Source organism: Jaculus jaculus, chromosome 16 (genome assembly GCF_020740685.1).
Source record: "Jaculus jaculus isolate mJacJac1 chromosome 16, mJacJac1.mat.Y.cur, whole genome shotgun sequence".
In the NCBI taxonomy this organism is placed as follows: Eukaryota; Metazoa; Chordata; class Mammalia; order Rodentia; family Dipodidae; genus Jaculus; species Jaculus jaculus.
In genome coordinates, this window is record NC_059117.1 from 39,951,017 (window position 1) to 39,976,853 (window position 25,837).

General features: G+C 50.3%; 4 protein-coding genes and 1 long non-coding RNA gene across 14 annotated transcripts in view; 1 reads left to right on the forward strand and 4 right to left on the reverse strand.

Annotated features, from left to right (window-relative positions):
• Positions 1 to 21,301, reverse strand: part of Hoxa3 (homeobox A3) — a 44,460-nt gene extending 23,159 nt beyond the window's left edge. For all 5 annotated transcript variants that reach the window (XM_045135795.1, XM_004652792.2, XM_045135788.1 and 2 more), the window contains exons 1-2: positions 21,165 to 21,301; positions 8,921 to 9,024 (exon numbers count right to left, since the gene is read on the reverse strand). The gene's annotated coding sequence lies outside the window, so the exon portion shown is untranslated. The remainder of the gene's footprint in view (positions 1 to 8,920; positions 9,025 to 21,164) is intronic.
• Hoxa5 (homeobox A5) lies at positions 10,320 to 14,122 on the reverse strand. Its single transcript, XM_004652790.3, is given in 3 exon segments — positions 10,320 to 10,893; positions 11,868 to 12,689; positions 12,692 to 14,122. Coding segments are annotated over 3 exon segments (1,161 nt in total). The 5' UTR covers positions 12,780 to 14,122; the 3' UTR covers positions 10,320 to 10,642.
• On the reverse strand, positions 14,270 to 21,621 carry Hoxa6 (homeobox A6). Of its 5 annotated transcripts, none has more exons than XM_045135798.1 (4): positions 21,165 to 21,618; positions 16,158 to 16,419; positions 15,907 to 15,978; positions 14,270 to 14,721 (listed from the first exon to the last, which is right to left on the reverse strand). In XM_045135798.1, the coding sequence occupies exons 1-4, from the start codon at positions 21,513 to 21,515 to the stop codon at positions 14,462 to 14,464; spliced, it is 945 nt and encodes a 314-aa protein (XP_044991733.1). In that variant the 5' UTR covers positions 21,516 to 21,618; the 3' UTR covers positions 14,270 to 14,461. The 5 variants fall into 5 exon arrangements, with proteins under 5 accessions (XP_044991733.1, XP_044991734.1, XP_004652848.1 ...); XM_045135800.1 differs by having other exon boundaries at positions 14,587 to 14,721; positions 15,902 to 15,978; positions 21,165 to 21,616; XM_045135801.1 differs by having other exon boundaries at positions 14,591 to 14,721; positions 15,914 to 15,978; positions 21,165 to 21,621.
• LOC123455304 lies at positions 18,189 to 21,340 on the forward strand. Of its 2 annotated transcripts, XR_006633811.1 has the most exons (6): positions 18,189 to 18,287; positions 18,779 to 18,846; positions 19,065 to 19,216; positions 20,470 to 20,574; positions 20,755 to 20,867; positions 21,171 to 21,340. It is a non-coding gene; the product is annotated as an uncharacterized LOC123455304 (long non-coding RNA). The 2 variants fall into 2 exon arrangements; XR_006633812.1 differs by lacking the exons at positions 18,189 to 18,287; positions 18,779 to 18,846; positions 19,065 to 19,216 and adding an exon at positions 19,916 to 20,168.
• Positions 21,622 to 22,691: 1,070 nt separating the features above from the next.
• Positions 22,692 to 25,605, reverse strand: Hoxa7 (homeobox A7). Its single transcript, XM_004652789.3, has 2 exons — positions 25,114 to 25,605; positions 22,692 to 24,181 (listed from the first exon to the last, which is right to left on the reverse strand). The coding sequence occupies exons 1-2, from the start codon at positions 25,490 to 25,492 to the stop codon at positions 23,856 to 23,858; spliced, it is 705 nt and encodes a 234-aa protein (XP_004652846.1). The 5' UTR covers positions 25,493 to 25,605; the 3' UTR covers positions 22,692 to 23,855.
• Positions 25,606 to 25,837: the final 232 nt, after the last annotated feature.

Consider the following 25,837-nt stretch of genomic DNA (forward strand, 5'->3'; position numbering starts at 1 on the left):
CCCTCCCCAGCCCGGGCCCCAGCCCCAGCTTGGATTCCGGCTAAGGATTCGGGCCTGTTACGATGTCGAGCTTTACCAGCCCTGTTGCTATCCTGCTTCGTTCCTAGGCCTCAGGGCAGCTGGGCGGCCACGGCACAGCGTTGACCTCCAGCCCACCCAGACCTCGCATTCTTTCAGGGTTCGAGGCCCTCTGGAGAAGGGAAGGGCGCCGGGTCCAAGAGACATCCTGGTTTTTATCTTGGCCCCGGAATAAAACGAACGAGGCCTACCGACCCATTTTCTCACCAGTTGAACCCTTCCCTGCTCGCTGGTCTACCTGCTGCTGGAGAATACCTGCCTTGAAGACTGGCTGCAGCCGCCAAGTGAGAGTGGGTGTGTGAGCAGCTGAGAAATCGCTAAAGGACGGGCAGCGGGACAGTTGCAGTACAACCCCATGAACACTTTCCCCACCGCTGTTTTTAGAGACATTTTAATTTTTCCCTTTTTTAGAGACCTTTACCCTAAAAAAAAAAAAAAAAAGCGGAACCTTCCTAAATAGCATGTAATTTGATGGAGACGCCCCGACCTGAGAACTAAATATGCCTGCTTTAGTGGGCACGATTATAAGAGAGACCTCGGCCCAAGGATGCGAATGGATAGACGCGGAAGAGATGCGTGCTCACAACCGACCTTAGAGAGTAGCTGCTTCCTATGTCAGTCTAACTCAATCAGAAAATGCCCCTTCGCCAACACAGGTCTTGTCTAGCTAAGAAGGTTGTTCTCTTTCACATGCTGCTTTTCCAGGCTGTGGCTGAGGCTGGGGTTATATATACAGGACAGCCTGTAATTTCTAAATTGTTGAAAATTAGCATATTAACGATATCAGTAGCTCCGGAAAGGAGGGAGAGGGGACTATTGCCTACCATTCGATAATTGAAATTTGATGAGTAAACTAATTACGCCATTATTAACAAATAAATTACTTATTAATTCCATCTAATGTTGCTCTTTAAAGTAAATACTGGTGTCCTTTTCATACTGTGTACTTTCTCCTCCGTTTTCTGAGTGACAGACACACCCAGATTCTCTCCTTCTCAGCCTGCATCAAAGTAGTACAAACTAGCACGGTCACTATTCTAAAAATAACTTTCATATTGGCATGCGCAGCAAAGATATTTCAGTTGCTGCACCTTGGTTGAGTTTCCAAAGAGCAATATAAACAACCTTCTCACAACTGAGTCTGGAATGCAGACAAGGAAAGTTATAGCCTGAGCCTGGAGACACTTCAAAAAGAAAGTCAATTCTATCTTCATTTATATCAGTTACTCATTGGAGTTACTAAATGCTGGGATATATCCACTTGATGGATAGTCTTTTAATGCTTAGCCACATAAAGACTATTATATGAGACTAATCTTTAAACTAATTTAAGAAAAGAGGTTAAAAAAAGATCATGTTAGCTTCTAACTGGAATCGCCCTGAAGTGGTACAAAGAGGTTTTCCACATTGGGTGAATGTGTGTGTGAAGAGTGCTGACCATTGACATGAGGCACCCTGATTTTTTTTTAATGAAATCGGAACCACAGGCAGAAATTGACACCGATTACATCTTTAGACATCCTCTCTAGACTCGAACAGGGGCATTCAAGTCTGTCATTTGGCTGCCTAAACCAATCTTTCTCCTCCAGTAGAAAATAGATACAGTATACACACACATATAAAATGTATTATATAAATAACATATACAATGTATGCTGCAAATCTGGGTGACACTTCATGTGGAGGAAAAGCATGACAAGGAAATCTTGCCCTTCTCATGTCATGAGCCATAGTCTTCACCACGTCTGTTTAGTATTATTTACGGACACTAAATCACGTTTGTGTTGCTTACCCCCAGAACCTTCTATGGAGTTTCTACTATTAAGTATTTAGGAGACGTGGGCACTGTTTTGTGTATGGGCAAACTAACTGTGCCTGTGTTCCCTGAGTTCTATTACTTTAGGAAGACAGGCTTACACAGAATCCCCCAAGGCCTGTAACTTGTCTTTGCAGTTCTATCATAAACACAAACGGAGCCAGGACCACCAAGTGTTATCTCACACACCGACATTTTGACATTTTACTGCAAGATTTATGGCTGTAATAAACAATCTCAGTACCTTTTCTGAACCTTCCACAGTCTCCCTTTGCAAGCCACAGCACAATTCCATTGAATCAAACAATCTTTTGGAAAAAAAAAAAAAACATTTTTTTTAAAAAAAAGCATCTTTTGCCTTTACATAAAATACAAGACACCACCAGAAAGCTAGGTAGAAGCTACTTAATTAGTTAAAAAAAAATAGACTGAAATTTACCAGTAGCATCTTGCCTGAGAAAAGATGAGATACCCTGAAATCAAGCAGAGTGACCTGCGTGCAAATCTTCGCACACCGACTGGCTCCAGTCCCAAGCGGGGTTGAAGCGTTTGCCTTTCCTTGGGAAACTGGTAAGCACTTTGGCTCTTTCCACGTGCAGGGATAACATAAATTCCCAACAAAAGCTTTCTTAAAATTCCACTAAGTAAAATAACTTTTCATCATGTCCTCGCATCCCAGATGGAAAAGCGGCAATGAGGGTCTGAGGGAGAGGGAGAGGGAGGGCGGGGAAGGAGGCCGTGTTTGTAGCTTGCTCGGAATCTGATTTGAATCATTTTGAATATATTTGGAACAGCCTTCCCACTTGAATGCAACCCTGTCCCAAGTTTCAAAGTGACCGCACAGTGACACCGTGTGCATTTTGTTTCTTATTAATCTTACACATTGACAGTCTTTGTTAAATCACAAGGCGCGCCCTTCACCAGCCGACATTTTCATATTTGTTAGACGTGCTGACCTGAAGTTCACCTCGGCCTTGGACTTTGCGCTTCTAAAAGGTCTATACACTGTCTTCTAGAGAGGGTGCTCTGCCCAGGTCACTCCTTCCCAGGAAAAACCAAGGGAAAAAGCAAAGGAAATGTAAACGTTATGGAATGTATTGACTGTATTTGTCCTTTGTTCTTCAGAGCGACAGTCCGTCCCCCCCACCAGACTGCTCACTATCTCATGCTCATTTTTGAAGCAAGATGAGAAAAGATGGAATTTTGAAATGCTTAATAGTGGCATATGAAGGCTTCCCCCAACCTACTGTAAGCATGATTACAGAAGAACAACATTTGACCAGCCATTTTACCATCTAATTTGTTTAGGGGTGTGATTTCCTTGTAGTGATTTAAGATACTGAACACAACTCAGGCACAAGGATAGAAATTCAAAACAAGGATTGTGTGAGAAACATAAAAGATCAACATCCTCTAAAGACATCAGCATCCTGAAAGGACAACTCCCACAAGCACCTTTTTCTCACTTTAAGAATACTGAAGCTAAAATATTTGTTAGGTATATTATATCGTTTTAACCAAAACACAATGAAGACGTTCTCTGGAAGAGGAATACAGTTGTTTTCGTGAGGAAGAGGGATTTCCATTTTCTTCATTTTACTAGTCCAGATGTCACAAAGTGTCCACTGCTCTAACAGCGGTCAGCACAGTTATTTCCTTTCTTCTATTTCATCTGGCAAAACCCCATTTGGCTCAGAGCTCTTGGCCAGAGTAGAAAATTTACACATTGCACAGTAGAAGGACCCTGATTATTTCCATGAAGACGGTGCTTAGCAAATATTTACTTTACCAATGAATGTACACCTGACATTGATAACTCCAACCAACATGAATATATTGGGATTATTTTAAACAGCCCAACAAGAGTTGACATTCTCAGTACTTGAATATCCCCAAAATCAAGAAGAAAGATATTTTATCTTTCTCTTTGTTTTCCTACATTGATCATCTGAATGTCAATACACAGAAAAGGAAGACCCCCACCCCAGAAAATAGATTCTAACAGCCCAACACTTAAAGTTAATCTAAATGTATGAAAAGTAAAATGTTGGTTAACAGTTCACTTGCAACCCACACATGAAGCATGGTTCCAGTCTGCTTCCTTAATACACTGTTCCCTCTCTCCCCTATTCCCACCCCCCACCCACCCACACACATGCTTTATTCTTAGCTTGCTTTCCACTGTTCATAGCTCCTCCCCTCATTCCACATGTATTTTAAAATGTATTTTCTGGCTAAAAGAAATCCGTCATGGTGGTCTTAAAAAGTGATCTGGCGTTTATAGATTCCAACTTCCTGCATTTTGTACCATTAGTCACTTGCAGATTGTAGCATTCTCTTACATTCTGGAGTAGATTAATAATAAGTAACAGAAAATTTCTAACAACAGGAGCATCTTCCTGATACCAGTAAGTTGTTTTCTGCTGTTGGTGGCAATAGGAATCCTGTCCCTTTCTGGGGATTTCCACTTGTCTCTCAGGTCTGACAACCCTTTGCATTCAATGGGTTGCAATTTTGAGGGGGTAGGAGCATTTTCTGTTTGAAACTTTCAAAGAATACATTTTTCAAGATCTGCCTGTGTTTGCCCTCTACTCCATACTTTAGAGATCATTATATGTATTGAAAAAAGAAGCAAGCTCCCTGGCCAATCAAAACTGCCTCCCCCCCTCCAATAAAAGCTTCTTGAATGGTTGTCTTGCCTTTGAGGGTATCATGGAATATTGGAAACTTGCTACTTGATTCCTTAAAGGTCCTCTGATGAGAACTAAGCATTTTTATTTTGTGACAAACCCACAAACGACTCATGGTTCTCTAGCATTTAAGGTGTTGGTCTTTCAGTAATCTATGCCTATTTACCTGCTGCTATTCCCCCAGAATGGGTGCGATAATTCAACATGAAATACCGCATGTATTACTCTTGAAAAGAGGAATTTTCTATCCTTTCCTCTGTAATTGAGGTCATTCAACCACTAGGGTTCACCTGGAGTCCATACCGTGATGCACGCGTCACTCTGAGCCATTTTATCTTTTGTGCTGATAGTCAAGATCGCGGCTCTAACATTGACATCAAACTCTGTCTGGGCAGATGACTAAGAGTGCTGCACAATGTAAACTTTTGACCCTCAACTTTTTGACCTGCAGTTGTAACACACTAACCACAAAGATACACAAGGCTGAGCCTCTTCTTTCAGGGGGAAGGGGCCCCCTAGGATCTCAGGATGGCCTGCTTCTGTCACTGCCTGATAGAATTAAAGGGTGAATTGTATATATTTTTTTGCATTTGTGACTCTATTTCCTGTCAAATCAGCCTCCTATGTTGTTTTGTCAGCACTTAGATACAAGCTAGACTAACTTGAATTACACTAACGAGGAGAATTTGGAGAGCAGGGCAATCTTGTAAAAAAAGAAAAAGAAAGAAAGAAAAGAGGATGAAGGGAAAGCTGACAGTGGGGGTGGGAGGCTTTTTTCTTTATTTAAAAATAAAGATGCAGCCCTAATTCTTGGGAGAGTTAGCCCGGGCGAGCGAGTTGACTGTGAACTTGTACTAAAGCGTGCTCTGCTGGCGATTCCTAGGGTGTGCAGATTTATCGTCTCTGCATTTACTTAACCCGGCAGTGAACTGCACGGGCGTCATTTGTTAGGCGATGACAGACTTCACCTCTAGCAAGGGCCGCTTCACAAAATCGCAATAATTACCTAATAACCTTCATAACAAATATTATTTTTGAAAGGACCAGTTTGTGAGTAAGGGATCTGATGGGAGGACAAACTTCTTTTCAGAAAGCACCACACAAAACAATCCTGAGTGCATCTTCTAGTTATGGAAGTTAGAATGGTTGAACTGTGGATCCCCTCTCCTATTTGAGTGCAAGTCTAAGGCTGACCCCTTAGCCCTGCCTAGGCCCTGTTTATAGTTTGGTTATTGGCTAGAAGGAAATTTCACTTTAGAAGCCAAAGGGAGAGAGTCCATAATGCTCTATCCTTTGCATGGTGGGCAAGCCATGGACAGGATCCCCCCTCCCTCCCCGCCAGTGCTAAGGGCATGACTCAAGCTAAAAGAGCTGTTTTTTCTCTTTAGTAACCCATCTTTAGGATGTGATTGTTTGGATATCATATTCTACAAATCTCAACAAATGGTCACAAATGTTTCTGGAAGAAAATGCTATCTTGCTATCTCAAAGTCATCAACAGAAAAGCAATAGAAAGCAACACAGCACAGGAGAAAAAGAATCCAGGCATAATGTTTTGAAATTAGACCATGGAAACCCTAACAAACCCCTAAGTAAGTGTGACCAGAAGCTTCCTATTATATTTATAGTTCAGGAAATATATTCTCTTTAGCTTTTGGAAACAAACAAGCCCCTACACATTTCCGCCACCTTCTCCTCTTGCAAGCACATTCTCCTACCCACAGCTGTAGCTGAGCATCTTCACAATGTCCTCCTCAGTGACAGAGGCTTTTTCCTAAATATGTATTTTTCTATAAAAAGCAACCCAAAAGAATACACCAAGAGAAATAACTCATCTACAAAATGAGCTCATAACCAACCACCCTTTTGGTGTGATTCCTATGAAAGTAGAAAGAAAAATAACCCCTCCAAGAACACTCACCTAGGTCTGACTAGATCCTGTATTTCTGAAGTTCCTTAACCCCATGTGGCTTGACCTGTTCTCTTAATTCTACTTAAGCTTTGTGAAGATTAAAACAGACAGAAATAAGCAAACTGACAGTGCTCAGAGCTTGTATTTTAATTTGTGAGAAAGATCTGCTGCCTTACATGATGCTGGGTAGAACTCCAACAACCTTTCTGTCCATTCCCACACCCCAGGGTGGGGTGTGGCCAAGAGGTACTGTGGATGCTTTCTTTACACAAGGGACTCAAATGAACCTGCTAGCATGGCTCTCTCTCCCTTCCTTCCTCCCCCACCTCTCTCTTAATTTCAGTCACTAACAAATTGTGAAAGCAAGATCACCAAATGTGCAACCCAAGTCTGACCACAACCCAATATTTTCCAGTAAGACGAAGAATCCAGCATCTCAGGCACAGCAAATAGTGGGAGCACCCACATCATGCAGAATTTTAGTCCTGGTACCTACTAAGATGTGGAGAGAGCTTCCTGAGTGCTAAAATGCTAATATTCACTTTACTCAAGATGACTTAATGAATTCTTCAGCTAACCACTATTCATGAAAAGTAGGATTTGTAGGAGTTTGATTTTTTTAAGAAAAATATCTTAAATTGCTTTTTGGATTTCTGACACTGGGACATCTGTTGGGCTTACATTGTGCAGGAGACCTCTGTACAATTATGTTTGTTGAAATTTCAAATCTACACATTAGCATTCTCTTTGTAAGCCCTTGGTGAACACCTTTGCCAATTAACCCTGCCAGAAAACTACTCCCCTCCAAAGAAAAGAATTTTTTTTTTCTTTTCTGTTTAATTTCTCAATGCAGTTGGAAAATTTGGTTTAGTTCCTTGGACAGGGTTGGGGGAAATCTGCTAGGACCTTCCTGAGTACCCCCCCCCCCCAGAAGACCCTAGGACAGAACATGATGTCCCTAGTTACTAGGCTTAGTTTGCCACTGAAGGATGGGGAGGTTGAAGCAAAAAAAAAAAAAAAAAAAAGAAAGAAAGAAAAGAAAAAAGAAAGGTGGCTGGGGCCAAGATGGAATTTTACCCAAGAAAATTTTATTTCTCTTTACTTTGCCCATTGGTGCAATTTTGGAGACTGTTTTGGAAATCATAGATTATGTAAATATCCTGAGATCAAACAGAAGGAACAACTAACAAAAGAGAGGAAATCTCCTACTGACAAAAGACCAATTTCATTCCTGAACTACCCTTTATGAGGTGTCAGGAAAAACAACCTAATGGCTCTGGAGACTTTTAAGTTGGGCATTGAAGACACATTTCCCCCCAAACTTTAGGACACAGTTTGAAAGAAAGAATTGTCTGCATGTTCAGGGGGAGTAAATTTCCCTAATTCTTAATGTTATCGAGGGGAAGATTAAATTGCCTTTTGAGGGCCCTGTGCATAGATGTTTAAATTCTGCAAAGAAGGGGAGGAAAAGGAAAGAAGAGAGTAAGAAGAAAGGCAAGGCGGAAGAAAATAAAGCGTTTTAACCCCTTTCAATTAGCTTGAGGATTCAAAGACTAAAGTTAAATCCGGCCATAAAGTTTATTGCTTCAGACTCACAAGCGGGTGAGAACCGATCCAGAGAAATAAGAACACGGTAGACACACAAGGTTCAGGGGCCTAGTCCCGTGCAGGGATGAGGTGCTCAGCAACTCCAGAGATGGGGACCTGCTTCCCCAGCATCCTGTGGGCGCTATCAGCCAGGGCCTTGCAACCCTGAGGCCCAGCCTAGAGGAGCACCCGTGTCTCCTCGCTGGCCTCTGCCACCTTCTGCTCTTACAGAAACCCAGCCCCAAAGTCCACCGCCTCAATTCAGTCCTGCCAAATGACCCTAGCCAGCGAAGACATATTGCCATAGCCTCATAAGAAATCCCGCCAGAGTCCCTCTCGGCCCTGCCCGGGCCTTTCTTTCAAACTCTCCAGCTCAGCGCAGCACAGGACGCCCCAGGCCTGCTCCCTACAATCCCCCAGCCCCCACCCCTGGGCTCCGCGACTCCCACAAAACCCGGACTTGGCCAAGCTCAGAAGGGGATGTGCGTGCCAAGTTTTCACACACAGGCCCATTTGCGCGCTCGCGCGCACACACACACACAGAATCGTCTTTTTGCACTCAGGAAGGAGCAGCGGGAGCCATTTACATCCGTGGTTGTGCCACAGTTAAAGTTAGGCCTGGAGATGCGGCCGGCCACAGGCGCTGTTCATCCTGCCGCCTCCGCGAAGCTGGCTCCTGCCCTTGCTAAGCTGGGCAGAGGAAAAGTTTAGTCATCCTTTTGAATTACAGCATCTTCAGATTTACTGAGCCAGAGAGAAAGAAAGAGAGAGAGAGAAACGCGAAAGAAAGTTTTCAGAGAGCAAATAAACTTGCAAGCGCTCAGGGGACGAGCTTACCTTAACTCAGAGGGAGCCATTTTTCACGGAGTTTTGAGAACTTGTGGTTTGGACACTTCTGGACCTAAAATTGACAATTTGAATGACCAGGCGGCACACGTAGCCTGCAAAAGAGTCAAATGGAGTCCAGCGTCAGTGAGATTATATGTTATGTGGTATATAATGTTGGATGTCAACTCCCCAAAACCATAAAACTTATTTTAATGGCCCCACGTGACATTTTATAGCCAGTGAGCCGATCTGTCTGTGCTATGGATGACTTTACGATCTAATTCATAGACAAAACCCTATTCATTTGGCACCCAAATGTCATATAGCCGGAACTAGGGCTTATAAAGTTTACTGTTTTATAACTTTTAAAAGGGAAGACGCATCAGTGTAAGCCCGTCGGTAAATGTGCAAATCTCTAGTTGGCTTTAGCTGCTCTGAGGAGTTCCCCAATCGAGCTAGGACGGGGTAAGTACTTTCCATTAATTGTAGCAAAACAAGCCACTGGGTTCAGGATGAGGAGTGGGGAAGGGGCACCACAGTGGGTTAATGGACCCAGGATCTGGGGTCCACAATCTAGCAGAGAAGCCTCTTGAGCCTGTGGAGGCCTAGGGCAGCCTGAGGAAAGAGGCTGAGTCTGAGTGGGCCTCTTGAGTGGTTAACAAAGCCCTGGATTTTCTCTCCTTCTGTCTTTCTTTTCCTTTCTTTTTTATAACCAGCAAGTTAACTTGCTTTCCTCAGAGATGGCCAGAGTGGACTCGAGGTTGGGAACTGCCTATAGCTTTTGCCACCTTCCTCTGCCCTGAGCTTTCTGATGCCAGAGTTGGGAAGGCTTTGGGTCAGGATGTTGGCCCGAGGCCTCCATGCACACAGGCTGCTCAGGTAGCCTGAATCACTAGCTTCCAGGACTACGCAGAAAGCAGAGCCGCTCACTAGTTGGCACAAACCAGACCAAGAGAACTTACAATAGAAAGTTTATTTTTTTTGTTTCCAGTCAATATTTTTTTTCTTAAAAACAAATACTAAAAAAAAAAAAAAAAAAAAGCTGATCACAGTTTGCTTAAACAGCCAGACTTGGACAATATTTGTAACTTTGTTCACAAAAACATACATCACTGAAGCTGCGCTTATAAGAGCCACTTCGAGAGTTCGTGCAAAGGGTCCTACAAAGGCACGCAGGGACACACCGCTTGGGAGTCACAGTTTTCGTCACAGAGTCACTATAGTCACTACACATCAAACAAGTTAAGTTGTGTCTCATCAAGTCACCTCTACAGCATTAATTACACAAGGAATATAGGTAGTTTGAATAAAAATATCTTTAACAGCTTGGAGCTATTGAGACAGGAACACTTCCACGCACATGCACAGTTAAACAACTCAAGTGCAACACACAACATTGGCACTAAACGAGGTTGAAGGGGACTTTTGTGTGTTTTTTTTTTCTTTTCTTTTCTTTTCTTTTTTTGTTATAGTTACTTCAAGTAACACAGCTTGCTTCATATAAATAAGTTAAAACATCTATTTTTCAAGACAAAGCCATTCAGGACAAAGAGGTGAACAGAAAGCAGATCTACTTATACAGGCGCTATAATGGCAATAAACAGGCTCATGGTTAAAAGATGAATTAGGGCAACGAGAACAGAGCTTCTTCACAGAAGGAACACAGAGGAGTTTCAGAAAGTCACCTTAGTACTGACACTACAAATGCTGCTCAGTACTTAAATAAAACACTCAGGGGCGGAAGGCCCCTCCCGCGGCCGCCATGCTCATGCTTTTCAGCTTATTATCTTTTTTCCACTTCATTCTCCGATTTTGGAACCAGATTTTAATTTGTCTCTCGGAGAGGCAAAGAGCATGTGCTATTTCAATCCTTCTTCGGCGGGTCAGGTAGCGGTTGAAGTGGAATTCCTTCTCCAGCTCCAGGGTCTGGTAGCGCGTGTAGGCCGTCCGGGCTCTTTTGCCTTCTGGGCCACCTATGTTGTCTGCAACAGAAAAGTCAGCTTAGCCACCCACTCCTTAACACCTGGCTCCCCGAGTCTGCCAGCTGGACAGGGAGCCAGGGTCCTGAGCGTGGAAGCCAGGAGAAAGGCTCAACAAGTCCTCCCTCCCTGCCCACCCTCCCTTCCCGAATTTCCTTCCCTCTTCCTTTCTAGAGAGAAAACAATACGTTTTGGACTCTGGGAACGGCCAGCCCATCCGAGGCTGGGAACTGTGTCATGGAGGACCGCCCTGCTTTCCCTGGGTCCTTGGCTGCCCTCTGGCCCTGCCCAGATTGCCCCCAAGCAGGGGGCACAGCCCTCCCATGCTGCCCACCGCTCGGAAACCCACCGAATCACGGCTCTTTTCTGAGAGCTCAAGTGGCCTCCAGGTCACCCTCCCTTAAAGTTCCAGCGGCCCGCGTTCCGGGCAGCCTGTGGGCTTGGGGTTTCTGCTTTCTTTTTCCGCCTTTTCCTTCTTTCTCCCTCCTGCCCCAAACTTCAGAATCCTGCCGGCCTCCACCTCGATTCTGCCCCCAAACCCCTTTTTCGGGGGGCTGTAATTAGTAACGCCGTTTCCCCAGCCTAGCCCTCCTCATAAATTATCCACCCTGACAAGCCCGATTCACTGCCCTCGCTGCCACCCTCTCTCCCTCTCTGCACCATGCTCTTCTGGCCTGACCCGGGAGCGCTCTCCGAGGCAAGGCGCGGGGAGTTCGAGGTGGATCTTAGCTTTTCTTCCTCTTCCCACGTCTGAACTCGCCTGGCCGGCGCCCCGTTCCCCCACCACTGAGCAGGCAGACACGGAGGAGGAGGGAGGCAGGGAAGGGAGAACCGCTTGCCGCAGAGGTTCCGCGGGGCTAGGAAAGGGGGGGACCCGGAGAGGCACGGGAAGAGAGGCTGCCGAGGACAGACTGGGGGGGACCTAGAGCCCCCCCCCCAGCCACGGGCGAGTGGGTGCAGAAAAAGGCTGGCGTTACCATGACTTATGTGCAGCTTGCGCATCCAGGGGTAGATCTGAGGTTGGGCGGGCGGCGCCGGGCTCGGCTCGCTCTGCGCGCTCGCCTGCTCGCTGCTGGCGGGGGCATCCTCCTCGGCTCCGGACGCCGCCGTGCCAACCCCCTCTCTGTTGCTGCCGCTGCTGCTGCTGATGTGGGTGCCGCCCGCGTTGGCAGAGGCGCCTCCGGAGTTGCCCAGGGAGTTTTTCCCGCCGTGGTGGCTGTCGCTCCCGGGCGAGGGGGCCACGGCGGAGCAGGGCAGCGGGTCGGGCGGAGGCGAGTGCGTGGACGTGGCCGGCTGGCTGTACCTGGGCTCGGCGGGCGCCGCGCTGGCGCCGGCCGCGTAGCTGCGGGCGCGCTCCCCGGAGCCAAAGTGGCCGGAGCTCGAGCGGCCGACGCTGAGATCCATGCCATTGTAGCCGTAGCCGTACCTGCCGGAGTGCATGCTCGCCGAGTCCCTGAATTGCTCGCTCACGGAACTATGATCTCCATAATTATGCAACTGGTAGTCCGGGCCATTTGGATAGCGACCGCAAAATGAGTTTACAAAATAAGAGCTCATTTGTTTTTTGATATGTGTGCTTGATTTGTGGCTCGCGGTCGTTTGTGCGTCTATAGCACCCTTGCACAATTTATGATGAATTATGGAAATGACTGGGACATGTACTTGGTTCCCTCCTACGTAGGCACCCAAATATGGGGTACGACTTCGAATCACGTGCTTTTGTTGTCCAGTCGTAAATCCTGCCTGATGACCTCTAGAGGTAAACTCGTGCACTAATGGGGGAGTTGGGTGGAGGCGAGAGGGTGGCGCGCGCGCCCCGGGCGCGTGCCCGCCACCCGCAGCCGCCGTTCAGTCGGACTCGAGCGCCACCCTCTGGAGGCAGGGCGCATCGCTTCGCTTCCGACCTCGGGCTGCAAGGGCCGGGGTCGAATTGAGGTTACAGCCCATTATGGCAAAATTATTGCATTTCCCTCGCAGTTCCATTAGGATGTACCAATTGTGAGGCCGTCAGCTGCCGATCGCACACCCGGCGAGGATGCAGAGGATCAGGGGGAGGTGGTGACTTGGAATTATTTACAACAACTTTATTTCCCTGCTTTGTAGCCCCTCTGATTTTTGTGTCGAGGTTGGGGTCGCTTCTGCCCGTCCTGCCGGCAGCTGTGAATTTTGAAAATACAGATATCACCTTCGGGGAAGAGGAGGAGGAGACCGTTTAGCCAATTGGAGAAATAAATCCTGCCCACAGCAGCAGCCACAATTACAGCTCTGTTTCTGTGAGCGTGAGCGCATTGAGGGACAGTGTCCCTGCCGGTCTTAAATGACAGGCGTCTATTAAAGATAGCTTTTGTGCAGTGTTTCTCTGAGGCGAGGTCAAATTCCATACACTCTGATAACTTGAGTCAATTTTTCCTTCTTATAAATAAGGGTTTCGTGTTATTGGTTTGCTATTACGTTTGCTTATTTATCCAACCTGGAGAATCTTCACCTCCGTTCGGGTTCCTCCAGCCGGCTGGGCCCCAAGCAGCAGGGTTCTCAGAAAAACCCAGCGAGTGGGCCCAGGCGCCCTTCAGCCACCGAGGCCGCTTGGGGGCTGGGGATCCGTGGTCCGAAGTATTAGGGTCCTGCTTAGCCCTCCAGGAGTGGCTTGAGGGAATCATTTCTTGGCAGTGCCTAGTATCTGCGTAGTTATATCTCTGGGCTCCGAAAGACGAAAGCACACCACACACATAGCTGAGAGGCAAGGGGGCTCTGCCTACTGGCCGATCCGAGTCGCCGGCGCCCCTGGAACGTTCGGAAGCCAGGATTCCTGGGGCTCCCATCGTGTTGGTCCCCCTCTTTGGGTCGTAAAAGCCGCGTGGCGGTGGCACCTGCGCTGTGGGAGACAGGGAGCTCAGAGAAGGGAGCTGGAAGCCTTCAGGAGCTTGGTAGCTCCCGGGCCTGGAATTCCACTCGCGCCCAGGTTGGCTGGCCTCGGTCTCGGCTGTTGCCTTTGCACTGACGGCTGTGCACGGGAGAGACTTACTTCTGTTGGGGGTCCCCTTTGTTCTTTGAGCTGCTTCTTGTTTCTGGGCGTCCTGAGAGGCCCAGCCCTTAGGCCTTTTTGTTTTTAAACCCCCCAATAGCCTGGGATGATTTGGCGATGCCCTTCAGGACTGGGTGGTGAGAAACTCGAGGCGGAAAAGCACAGACACCAAACGGGCAAAGGCCTGGGGCTCTATTTTTCCCCCAACAACCCCGCGTTTTGAGAGAGCTCTAGGAGCGCGGAGGCGCCCACATAGGAGCAGGGACCAATTCGGGTCCTCCCTGGTACTCCACAGCTGGCTTGGGCAGAGAACCTGTGTGTGCAGTGCGCCCCTTCCACCGCTGAGCCGAGATGGTGTGGGGGTGGTGGTGGTGTTTATTTGTAACAAGCAAATGAACAGATGCTTACAAAGCTTAGGGCTCCCCTGAAGCTGCGAAAGCCCCTGGATAGGGGCAAGTTGGGAGAAATTTTGGGGAGCAGGCAAGGGCACGGGGGCAGGGGGAGGCAAAGCCAGAAGGTCGCAGCGCCGGCCTGGTCCTGTCCAGGCGTCTACTCGCCCGCCTTGGCCTCTGAGTCCTCCCCGCTGGGTTGCGTGGAATTGATGAGTTTATGCTCCTTCTTCCATTTCATCCGGCGGTTCTGGAACCAGATCTTGATCTGGCGCTCGGTGAGGCAGAGCGCGTTGGCGATCTCGATGCGGCGGCGGCGCGTCAGGTAGCGGTTGAAGTGGAACTCCTTCTCCAGCTCCAGCGTCTGGTAGCGCGTGTAGGTCTGGCGGCCGCGGCGCCCGTGGCTCCCGTACACGGCACCTGCAGGCAGAAATGGCCGGGTGTCCGTAAGCAAGGCCGACCCTGTTCATTCCCTGCCTCCCGCCAGAAGGCCTCTAGACTGGACACTAACTCTACCTCCACCCCAGACCCAGCTTCTCCTATTATCGCTAGGGCAACAAAAAGATGGCTGGATGGTAAGGATTGTGGCACGGCCAAGCGAGACGTTCCCCAGTTAAAATGACTTGGGAGTGAGAATTTATTGTTTTGTTTTTGTTTTTTGTTTTGGAAAACCTAGTTTGTAAGAAAACCATACGTGTGAGGAAAGAGCATAGGCATGCTTAATCTGGAGCAGTAAAGTCACGTTTTTGAGAGATGTAGTATGTATCTGTTCGTGGATGGGTGGGGAGAGCCCTGGGAGCAGCATGGAAGCAGTTCACACACTGGTCTCCGTGAAAGATGCCATTGGGGCCACCCATGTCAGGACTCAGCTCAGTTTTTTTTTCTTTAAGAAAGTTAAATGTGGCCAGCCCTCTCAAATCCTTGTAAAAATTTCCCAACTTCTATAACCTATCTGAAAAACACAGCTCCATTGAAGAAAAAGTGGATTTTAAAGCAAAACACAGTACGTTTTAACATCCAAATTAGGCTCAGTCCTGCTTCAAGGGAAGGAGGATTCCCTGTGGAGTTTTTGGAAACCTGAGGCAAAGCCACGGAGCTAGAGACGGTCGGCTGGGGTTTAGGGCACTTAGGACTGTGTTGGGCCCCTGCTTTGGGATCTAAGGATGATAGAAATCCCCCCCAAATCAAATGTGAGGCTGAGTCAGGGTCTCAGAAGAAGGCAGAAGTTAGCTAAGAGTGAGCAGTTGAGTGGAAGGGGAAGGAGGGGAAAGAGACGAGAGAGGGAAAGAGAGAGAGAAAAAAAATCCTGAAACTGGAGCTGTGACTTTCCAAGGCTTTGGGAGAGACCCTAGAAGAGGCCCAATGCGGACCTCACACTTCTGGGTTTCTGAATGGCAGAGAGAGGTTAGGAGGTGAAGGAAGTTTTCAGTAATGGACACAGAAGGCCCGCTCTGCTCGGGATCCTGAGTAGGGTGCTGCCAGGATGGAACAGGGCAGGCCCCCTCTCCCAACCAGCTTTCCCCCTCTCTTGTGGTTGCCCCCCTGGCATAGGCGTCACAGAGCTTGGCAGTGATTCCCACACACTCTCTTAAAGTGTCACCTTACAGTGGACCTGATTAGCCTGTCTTCCCTCTGCTGGGCCTGATTGCCCCATTGCGGATGGATTTCCTCTTCCTTCTGAAAAAAAAAAAAAACTCTTTTCAAAAGCCAAGGAAAAGTTTGTTCATCCTTTCACTCTTCCTACTCCTCCTTCTACTTTCCTTCTCCCTCTCCTTTCTTCCTTGTCTTCCTGCATCCTTTCCCTTGCCTTCCTCTGTCTGCGGGTGGGCAGGTGGGGGTGCAGGGAAGTGCCTTACCCGCGCACGAGTTCATCCGCTGCATCCAGGGGTAAACAGGGCTCGTGTACTTCCGGTCCGTGCCTTCATCAGGGAGGGCTTTGCCCTGAGCGCTGCTGCTGTCGGGTTTGTACTGCTGCTCGGGAGAAAAGTGCAGGTAGTCCCCGGGGCCCCTCTGCTTGCCACCGCCTGAGGGCGAGGCGCCACTGAGGTCCTTATCAGAATAGAAACATGAGGCCCCGTACTCGTAGGATGCCCGGTTGCAGGCCAGGACCGAGTTAGACTGTTGGTAGAAACAAGGTGAGGTGTATGTCTTGTCCGGGAGGCTTGACGTCCCATACGAGGCCGGGAAGGGCCTCAGCGCGTCATAGCCGGCCGGGTAGAGGGGCAGCTGGCCCAGGAAGGAGTCCTGGCCGCTGGGCAGGCTCCCGGGGAAAGTGGGATTCACAAAATAGGAACTCATTTGCGCGCCCCTCTGCAGGACTGTGATTTGTTGTGTATTAGTACATCTGGCTATAACTATTAGTAGTCATCGAACTGGTTTGTTTCTGGATGGCCGAACGCCAAAAGCGACAGCAGCAAATCGCACCAGCTGACGCAGCGGCGGCCAATGGGAGCGAGCGCCGGAGCCCGCTCCCCGGGGACCGCGGCGACCGAGGCTGCAAAGTTACAAACAGCCCCCAGCCCGCCCGCCCGCCCGCCTGCCCGGCAGATTGATGGGCACACACAGTCAGCCGGCCCTGCTCTTTCCCCAACCTCAGCGGCGGGCACGAGCAGGGCAGGGCCCTGCACATGGGACGTGGGTCGAGGCATTGAGTCCCAGGCCTCTGCCAAGGCCCCACCAGGCCTGCTCTTTCCTTCTCCCCTTTTTGCCTTGGATTTTGCTGGTTTTCCCCTCCAGACAGGAAACCTGTCCACCTTGAACCGGGAGAGGTGTGATGGGGACGGCTTTTCTCCTGCGGGCCAGCACTAAGAGCATGGCCCCGGGGTGCCCCTCCCCTTGCGCGCTCCTTCGTCCTCGCGGGAGTGGGTTGTGGGAGTGGGTCCTTGAGCTGGAAAAGGGGCTCTGGGAAGTCAGGTCCTCATTCCCTCTTCTTCAGTCCTGTGCTTTGGCGATCTGTACACACCCTCATTTTCTTATTCCCACTCCTTCCTGAGATTGGATCATTTTAGCCAAAGCGGAAGGGTCACTCTCATGCTGACCAGGACAAGGCCAAACATGGGCTCTTCCTGGCTCCCCTTCCTGTCAGTACCACATTTTGTTTGTTTGTTTGTTTGTTTGAGTACTGATGGACTCCCCTTGCAATGACCCATGGCCTGCGTGGTCTATAAAGCAATGGCTCCAGCCAGCTACGCACCACATCCTGTCTTTGAAAACAGGGCAAGGGAACGCCACAACCCATGGTTTTGATAAGAAGGGACCTAACCTAGAGTGGTTTGTGAAGCTGGGGCGGGAAGCCATATGTGGGACCTGCTCCTCTCACCAGAGCCCCAGTTCTCTCCCTCTGCTGAGAGATCAGTCAGGGCTGAGGCTGATACACATCCAGACGCGGACTCTCCATCCTGGGTCCAGAGGTAAAAGAGATGCAGGGCCCCTGGAGAGCAGAAAGCAGCTACTGGGGCCCAACTGGATAATTAATGGGGTGTGTTTCCTTCCGGGAAGCCAGACTAGGGCACGATGGCGGGTGTGTCCTCGGTCCTACCCTTCCAGAGACTACTCAGGGGCTAGCAGCAGCACAGCTCTGAAAACCGCACCAGTCATCACTGGCTCCAGAAATACTGAATTGCCTTTCCCACTGTCCCAGGCCTGGCAGTCCCTTACAGGACGTGAAAAGCCTGTTTGGGGGCTGCTGTTTCTTGCCTGAGAGGTGTACCTTCCACATTGTTGGCTTTTACAGCACAGGGATCAATCTCATTTTGTAAAATGTGATATTGGGCCAATGGCATTTTTATGACTGTGTTTGTTGGGCTTGTAAAAATCCCTTGAATTAGTTTTAAAATCCCCAATTCTGTCGCGATTGAAGAAAGACTATGTGATGTGGTTGGATTTCAGGAGGCTGTTTGTAAAATCTGAGAAGCCCTGATCCATGAGGACTGATGGGGTTCAGACCTGGAAAGAGGTGACAGCGACAGTGGTCTCATAGGAATCTGGTAACAGCTCCCTTAATCTCTAATCTCTTCGTTGCTTTTCGATTTTTTCATGACCTCCCTTCCCCCAAATGGAAAAAAAATTGAAAAAGAATTTGTCTAAGATCGGCCTCCACAGGGTCTGTGGAGACACCCTTGGAGGCTACACTGGAAACCTTGTGCCTGCTCCTTAATCCAAGCTGAGAAAGTTTTCCCTTTGCATATAAAGAAGGTTTGCTCAGGAGAAGATAAAACTTAGCATTTCTCAGTCATTTCTTCATGGAAAAAATCCACAAGGTGAATGTGCAAACTCAGTCAAAAAATAAAAAGGACTTAAAAATAAATAAATAAAAGCTACATTTGAAGAAAATCAGTTTAACTTATTGCTTCTTAAACAAAATCATCAGATGGCAACGATTTCAAGCAAGTTATTATTTGAAATGAAAATGGCCATTTTGCAGATGATGCATGTTTACATTTATAATTTCTCTTTCATTTTTCCATGTCCCATGCAGTGTTGCAACACCATGGTGCTGGTTTACTACCATTATTGCTGTGCTTTGACCTGGATTCTAGAGCTAAGGTTTGTCTCAGCCAATGAGAGAATTTCCTTTAATTTCTTGGATAAGAGCCAGAAAATATATTTCTAACTTCTGTAAGCACTAGTATGGGAAAATATATTAAATTGAAATCATTGCGTTTTAGCCGAGATCGGTGCATATTTACGTTGGCAGCTAACATTACATATGTGCATATGCACCTCATCTTTCTGTATATACATACGTATGTATGCATTTATAGAGAGATTGACCTACTGCCCCATGAAGTGAAAAAAAGAACCCCACGCCCTCCACAGAAGGCAAGAATGATCACGCCATGGCTCGCTTCTAGATGAAATTCACACCGAAAGCGCACTTACCTTCCTGCTGCTTCTCTTCAAAGGGGGTAGAATGGTACGTAGGGTCACACAGTCTGCCCTCGCTCTGGGCTGACCATTGAGCTCCTCCATTTATGCCCAGTCTGGAAGCGTTTCCTGCACGTGTGTGGGAGACCTCGAAGATTCCCTTCCAGGCGGCCAGATCGCTGGCCCAGAACCCAAAGCATACAGGTGCGGCCTCTGCCTGTCACAGGCCCTCGAGTTCGCCGCTTTTCTTGCCATAGCCAATCCTCCTTAGGGCCAGCCAGGCCAGCAGGCCTCATGACTACCAGTGAGCTCTCCGCGGTCAGAATCCAAAGCCAGAGCGATGTCCCCACCGGCGCGCACCCCCGGGGCGCCTTGGGACGCGCAGTTTGGATGGAAGCAGCCACGACGTGCCAGGCGGCCTGTGCAACCAGCCTCCATGGTGCTGGGTGGGGGTGAGGGGAGGACCCGAGTCTATTCCAGCCAGCTGCGGTCAGGGCTGACGGAAGCTGGGAGCGTTCACAGCCAAATAGACCCAGGGAGAGTGACCCGCAGGTTCCTTTTTGTCCCCCTTGCCCCTGATTTCTGGGGAATCTCTGCGGGGCCGACCCCGCAGTCGCGCCAGGCTGTAAGAGGCGGGCTGCCGCTGGCGCCGGTCCCGGCGACGGCCACAGCGTGGCAGCAGCGAGCGCCCGGCTTGGTAGCAATAAATAATCCGCCCGAGGCAGCCGCGGCCGGCGGGGCAGCCGCGACCCTGGGAGGCCAGTGGGCCCCTTTATCTGCCCCGCGCACCCACGGCGCCGACGAACGCCCCGAACATCACCTACGAGTTCTCCTTAATGATCCAGCGCATCCCGAGATATGTAGAGAAAAACAACCACCAACAAAAACACCAAATAAACCGAGAGAAACTAGAGCCCCTCCGGAAATGTTTCTATACTGCTGTACCCGGAGCTCTGCGGGCAAATCCGACCGGGTCAGATGCACTTTCAGGCTAAACCAGGGTTCGTGCCACCACGCAACGCAAAGCCACCGCCAGGCCAGCGGATGCTCAGTGCCGCCCCGCGGCTGGCTGCAGTCCTCTCCCCGCGGGCCCCGGAAGCGGAGGAAACCTGGACACTGGCCTGCTGCTGCCCCGGGGTGGCTGGAAGGGGCGGGGGCGTCCCCCTATTGCCCACACTCGGTTTTCAACCTTCCCTCTTATCTTGATAAGGCCCCTGCCATCTATACCAACACAACAGTCCTCTACACAGAAATAGTCCATTGAGTAACACCCAGTTAACCCCATCCTCTCCTCCGACACAGAATTCCACCATGCACCCAGCCCCATGCCCAGGGCTCCAGACGTCTTTTTCTCGGCGGAAAAGCCTGGCCACTGGAAGCGAGCACTCAGCGGAGAACTCTGAATTAGTAAGTTTTGAGATTTTGTTTTGTTTTGTTTTGTTTTGCTTGTTCTCCTCCTCCTTCCCACCCCCGCCACACACACCTTTCTTTCAAAACCGAGCTCACAGAACAGAATGCATTACAGATGCGAATAAATATCCGTGTACAAACTCATTTTAAAACCTCGCCTGTTCCCACCTTCCTCAGGTCGGGAACTGTCTCTGGCTGTTGCAGAAGTCAGTGGAACCAATTGGGTCATGAATGGAATAAACTCCCCAAAATTCAAACCCCAGAGGCCGAAAGGAAGCGCACAATGCCAGGTGACTTCCTTCTACGCTTCCTTTGGGGCTTGGGAAGCGCTGCTGTCGGGCTCCAGGGCGCGGTGCCACGGAGTTAGTGTGGCCTTGAGAGCCCGGGAGGGGGCCGGGAGGGAGTGCTGTAGCTTGGCGGTGTGTGTGAGTGGCTTGTGTCGACTGCAGTGTGTACGCGGGCGAGTGTGAACGGGGCACTGCGAGTGAAGGTGAGAATGCCCCCGTTCTAAGTCGCTCCCGGTGCCCTCACCCACCGCTGTGGCACCTTCACCACCTTTGTCCCTGTTTCCTCCCCTCGCGTCTCACCTTCAGATGCGGTTCCCAGAAGCTCCTGTCCCTCTGACAGCTGTCGTTTGAGCCGCCCGGGAGACGAACTGTCCTCCTCGCCGGTGCCAGAGGACGCAGGAAATTAGCCAGGTTGCGAGTTGTGAGGCTGCGGCGCCGGGCACCGGGCGCTGCCCACCTCCCGCGCGAGCGGCGGGCCGGGCCCCGGCCGAGGCCTCCCTTCCCTCGCCATCGCCGGACAAAGCGCAGCCCAGGCAGGCTTCTGGAAGGCAGAGCTCCGAAGCACGCAGGACCGAGCGAAGCAAAAGAATGCGGCTCTATTCTCGCAAGGGAAATTATAAAAAAGTTCATGTTCACGGTTCCTATCCACATGACCGACAGCGGCCAATGGAAGGGCCGAACAACTCATAAAGTTGTATTGCAAAGTTGTAAATTTTCATAAACAACAACGGATTTATGACCCTTTCCCCATCACTAAGAGGAGGCAGCTCTTACACGGGCGCCATCTTACCACCGAGGCCGCCCCGACTTGGGGCTGCGGTTTTACAGGGCCCTTTTGGGCCAGGTTTTATTTTTAAAAGCCCTATAGGAAGCTGGCCCAACCCAGCCAGCAGATAGGAAAGGAGGTCTCCGCTGGCCAAGCTCAGGATGCTCTGAGCTGCACCCACTGTCCCTAGCCCCTCACCCTCGCCCCTTCCCCAGCCACTGTCCTCCTGAGACACCCTGCCCAGGCTGCACAGAGGGGCTGTAGCCGACGCCCCTCCCTCAGTCCCTCTGCCTCACTGCTGAGCCCTAGGGTGCCCTCACCTCCACTGAAGTCTGAGTGGAGGGTGCTGCGGCAGGGACCCTGAAATCCCATTTTCTAGACTGGGGTTGGGCTCAGAGCGCATGCGGAATCTGGAAGCAGAGCCCACTCTACAGCATTAGAGGAAAGGGTAGGTTTGAAATCCTCGAAAGTCGCTCATGGGATCTATGGAAGTTTGGAGGGGAGGATTCATAGACTATGATAGCCACCAAATATTCCGTTTCCAATGGCTTTAGCTATTTATGCAAACACAACCACCAGACAAAAATATCTACAAAGAGAAAGGCGCACATTCAGTTTAAGGATGTGGAAACGCATGCGCTCAGTTGTGGACACAGAAACATATGTACCCAATTACAGACATAGAAAATATGTGTCCACAAGTATCAGCACAGATCCACACATAATTATGGATGTGGATATACACACAATTATGAAATTATGCGAAACTAAAATCCAGCACACACAAAATGCATGCATGTAAAATAGGCACATGCACAGTCACACAAACGCACACAAAAACGTGAAAAGAGATACCGCGCGTGTGCGCCCTTACATATGTACGTCCATACATAGAGAGCCGGAGATTGGACCCAAGGGCGGCTTCTCCTTGGGCCCAAGGGTGGCCTCTCCCCTTTTGCTTTCCTCTGGCCTTCTGTTTTGGGTACATGAACAGCTAAGGCTTGTCCTTCAGCTAAGGCCAGTTGCCCTTACTCAGGCCCCTCTCAATAAAGCAGTCCATGTTTCTTTGTCACCAAGCATCTTTATTTTTGTTACATAAAGCATGATTAGCTGGGCTGAGAAGCAGTCCTTCCCTAAACCCAAGGCTGGAGCTAAAGGGGACAACACAAGGGAAGTAGGGCACTGGGGAGGGGATTATAGCTCCCCACCCTCTACAGAATTAGCTTAAGACAACACACCATGCTACAAAGTCTCCCTATGAACACAGCCTTCCCAAATCAAGACATTCCTTTACAAATCAATTCCAAGGTTATAGAAATGACTCCCCCCCCCCAAAAAAAAATCGGTTCAAATATACAGCATTTGTCCTCATAGGAAAAGTCAGGGTGTACAGAGCTGACCTGGCTGAACAGTAGGACACAGGAGCAGGGGACAAAACAGTGTGGCTGGGAGCAGCTCCTCAGTCCTATAGTGCAGAAGCCAACCAGAGGTCTGCTGCCAGCTCGGGAATGCTCACCTCCACAAGGTGGGGGTGGGATGGGGGTAATGGCCCTGAACTTGAGGTGTCCAAGCCAGAGAAAGAGGGCTTCTAGGTTGCAGCATTTAGTATGCTTTGGAATAAATATATTATTTTCTTCAATTTAAATAGTAGCCAAATGCCCTGGTCCCTGGACCCCATTGCATTGTCTGTGAAGCCCTGGGGACCCCAAAGGCTGTCAGCTGGAAGCATCAGGGGCCTGGCCTGGAAGGAGTGGGCACCAAGTAGCAGGCAAGCCAGCCAGCACAAAATAGGTAGTTTAGGGCTTGTAGGTAGTACGGAATCATGTTCTTGCAGTGTGGAGGGAAGTGCTGGAGGTCTGCCAGTGTTGAGACATGGCGAGGGCTTCTCAGGAAACCCACTAGGGCAGGGCCCATAGGTAGTTTGGGGGTGCCTCCCAAGGAGGCCTGTGCTAGGTAGTATTTTGGCTGTGCCAGCGCACAAACTGGCCTAGGGTTAGGGGTATCTACTGGCATCCTCAGCGTCAGAGGGGGGGTCCCCAAGGCCACCTAATTCCCCTAGCTGCTCGGTCCAGAAAAGTTGGGAGCTAGAATGGATGGTGGGGGTGGGTGGGTGAATGTTGGGGACTTATTTTTACATTTTATTTGCCCCCCTTCTTGTAAATAAAACCAGTGAGTCTCTTAAAGACGCTTTTCTGACTGTCCGGTGCACCCAGGGCCTTGGCCCTTCATTCCTCATCCTCCTCATCCTCCTCCTCCTCCTCTTCCTCCTCCTCTGCCTTGTCTGCGGCGGTAGCAGCAGCAGCGGCAGAGACCGAGGGCACCGCGCCTTCGGGGGCCGCAGTGGGGGTCGGGCCCTCCTCCTTATGCTCCTTCTTCCATTTCATCCGGCGGTTCTGGAACCAGATCTTGATCTGGCGCTCGGTGAGGCAGAGCGCGTGGGCGATCTCGATGCGGCGGCGGCGCGTCAGGTAGCGGTTGAAGTGGAACTCCTTCTCCAGCTCCAGCGTCTGGTAGCGGGTGTAGGTCTGGCGGCCTCGCTTCCTGTCGGGTCCTGCGAGCAGAAATTTGGACACGTGAACACACAGACAAGTAGACAGGGACCCAAACAGGAGAAGGCATTAGTCAGACTCTCTGTCCAAGCCCGTACCATCTTCCTTGGCCGGACCCCCACCTCAGAACCTCAGGGAGAGGGCAGGACCCAGGCTGCGGGGACCAGACGAAGGCAGCTCTGTTGGGAACGTTGGAGCTTAATCCCAACTTTTACTAGGGACCTTTCTAGCCGGCTACGTTTCCACAGTGTCCTGCTTTCCCCTGACAAAGGGAAACTGTAAATCCAGAGTGTGTGCAAGTAGGAGACAGTGCACTTTTGCCAATCCTAGTCAAGCCTGTTACTCCCCGGCCTGGCTAGACAAATGGGCGACCCTGGCCAGGAGCCCCACTCCCCGGACTATCCTGGGGCATTCCCACCCTGTGTTCCATTCCCTCCAGCTTCAGGTCCTGAAAGAGTCTCTGGCACAGGGTGTCATGGGTAGTCCCTCAGATCTTGGTGGTCCCTGCTTTTGAGAATGAAAGCCAGGCAGAAAGGAAGAGGAGAAGGGGAGGGGAGAGCAGGAGAGAAAGAAAGAGGAAGAGAGAGAAGGAGAGAGACAGAAAGAAGGGGAGAGGAAAAGAGGGAGAAATGGGAAGACAGAGAATAGGGAAGAAACAACGTTAAAAATTCAAGGCAAACGGAGTTAAATAAATTTATGAGGATCGAACCCATTAATTGGGCCATAAAAAGTTTTATGAGCCTCATTTACATACAATGCTACGGGCTCTGTACGCAATGGCGCCTCCGCTCTAATTAAAACCAGAAAGGCAGCGTGGCCGGCCGGGAGTCCCGGGGGCGGCCGGCTGGAAGCCTTGTGCCTGGCCAGCCGGGGCTCTCCGGGCCCGGCCTGCGCCCCCGCGCCCCCCGCTCCGCCCGCGGCCCGACCCGCCTACCTGAGGACCGCATCCAGGGGTAGATGCGGAAGCTGGCCTCGGCCGGGCCGGGCAGCACGCCCTCGTCCGCCTTGTCGCAGGCGCCTTTGGCGAGGTCCCCGCAGAGCCCGGGGATGCTTTGGTCGTAGGAGGCGCAGGGCAGGTTGCCGTAGGCGTCCGCGCCCAGGCCGTAGCCGGCCGCGAAGGGACCCTGGTAGAGGGGACTGTTGACATTGTACAAGCCGGGCACGCTGGCCGCGAAGGCGCCCGCGCCCGGCCCGTAGCCGCTCCGCTGCGAGTTGGGTGCAAAGGAGCAAGAAGTGGGCTCGGCATTTTGGAACAGAGAAGCCCCCGCCGTATATTTGCTAAAAAGCGCGTTCACATAATACGAAGAACTCATAATTTTGACCTGTGATTTGTTGTCCGGCAGCTTTCAGTGTCGGTTTTACGAGGTAGCGTGATATATGATAACATTACACCCCCAGATTTACACCAAACCCCATTTTCTTTTGGACGGAGCCCGGCGCGGCACGTGACCGCCCACATGACCGCCTCCGCCAATCTCCGCCGCCCTCACAGGTGGTCTGGCTCGGCGGGGCCGCCAGCTTCTAGAATGGACGAGGAAGGGGCTCCAAGACGGCCAGGGACTCGCCCGCGCCCCGCGGACCCCAGGCCCAGCTCGAGGGCTGAGCTGGCTGCCGTGCCCCAGCCGCAGACGAGGGTGCTGGGGCAGGCTCGCACACCT

Bases quoted from the DNA above. Each gene is read 5' to 3' on its own strand.
- Hoxa6 (XM_045135798.1), bottom strand. From the start codon at position 21,515: ATGTGGATAGGAACCGTGAACATGAACTTTTTTATAATTTCCCTTGCG. The intron at 16,420-21,164 runs GTGAGACGCGAG...TTCTACCAACAG, and splicing joins TCTGGGAACCGCATCTGAAG to TCTAACTCGGTCCTGGCCTG. The intron at 15,979-16,157 runs GTAAGGCACTTC...TTTTTTTTTCAG, and splicing joins GCGGATGAACTCGTGCGCGG to AAGGAAGAGGAAATCCATCC.
- Hoxa7 (XM_004652789.3), bottom strand. From the start codon at position 25,492: ATGAGTTCTTCGTATTATGTGAACGCGCTTTTTAGCAAATATACGGCG. The intron at 24,182-25,113 runs GTAGGCGGGTCG...TTCTGCTCGCAG, and splicing joins CCCCTGGATGCGGTCCTCAG to GACCCGACAGGAAGCGAGGC.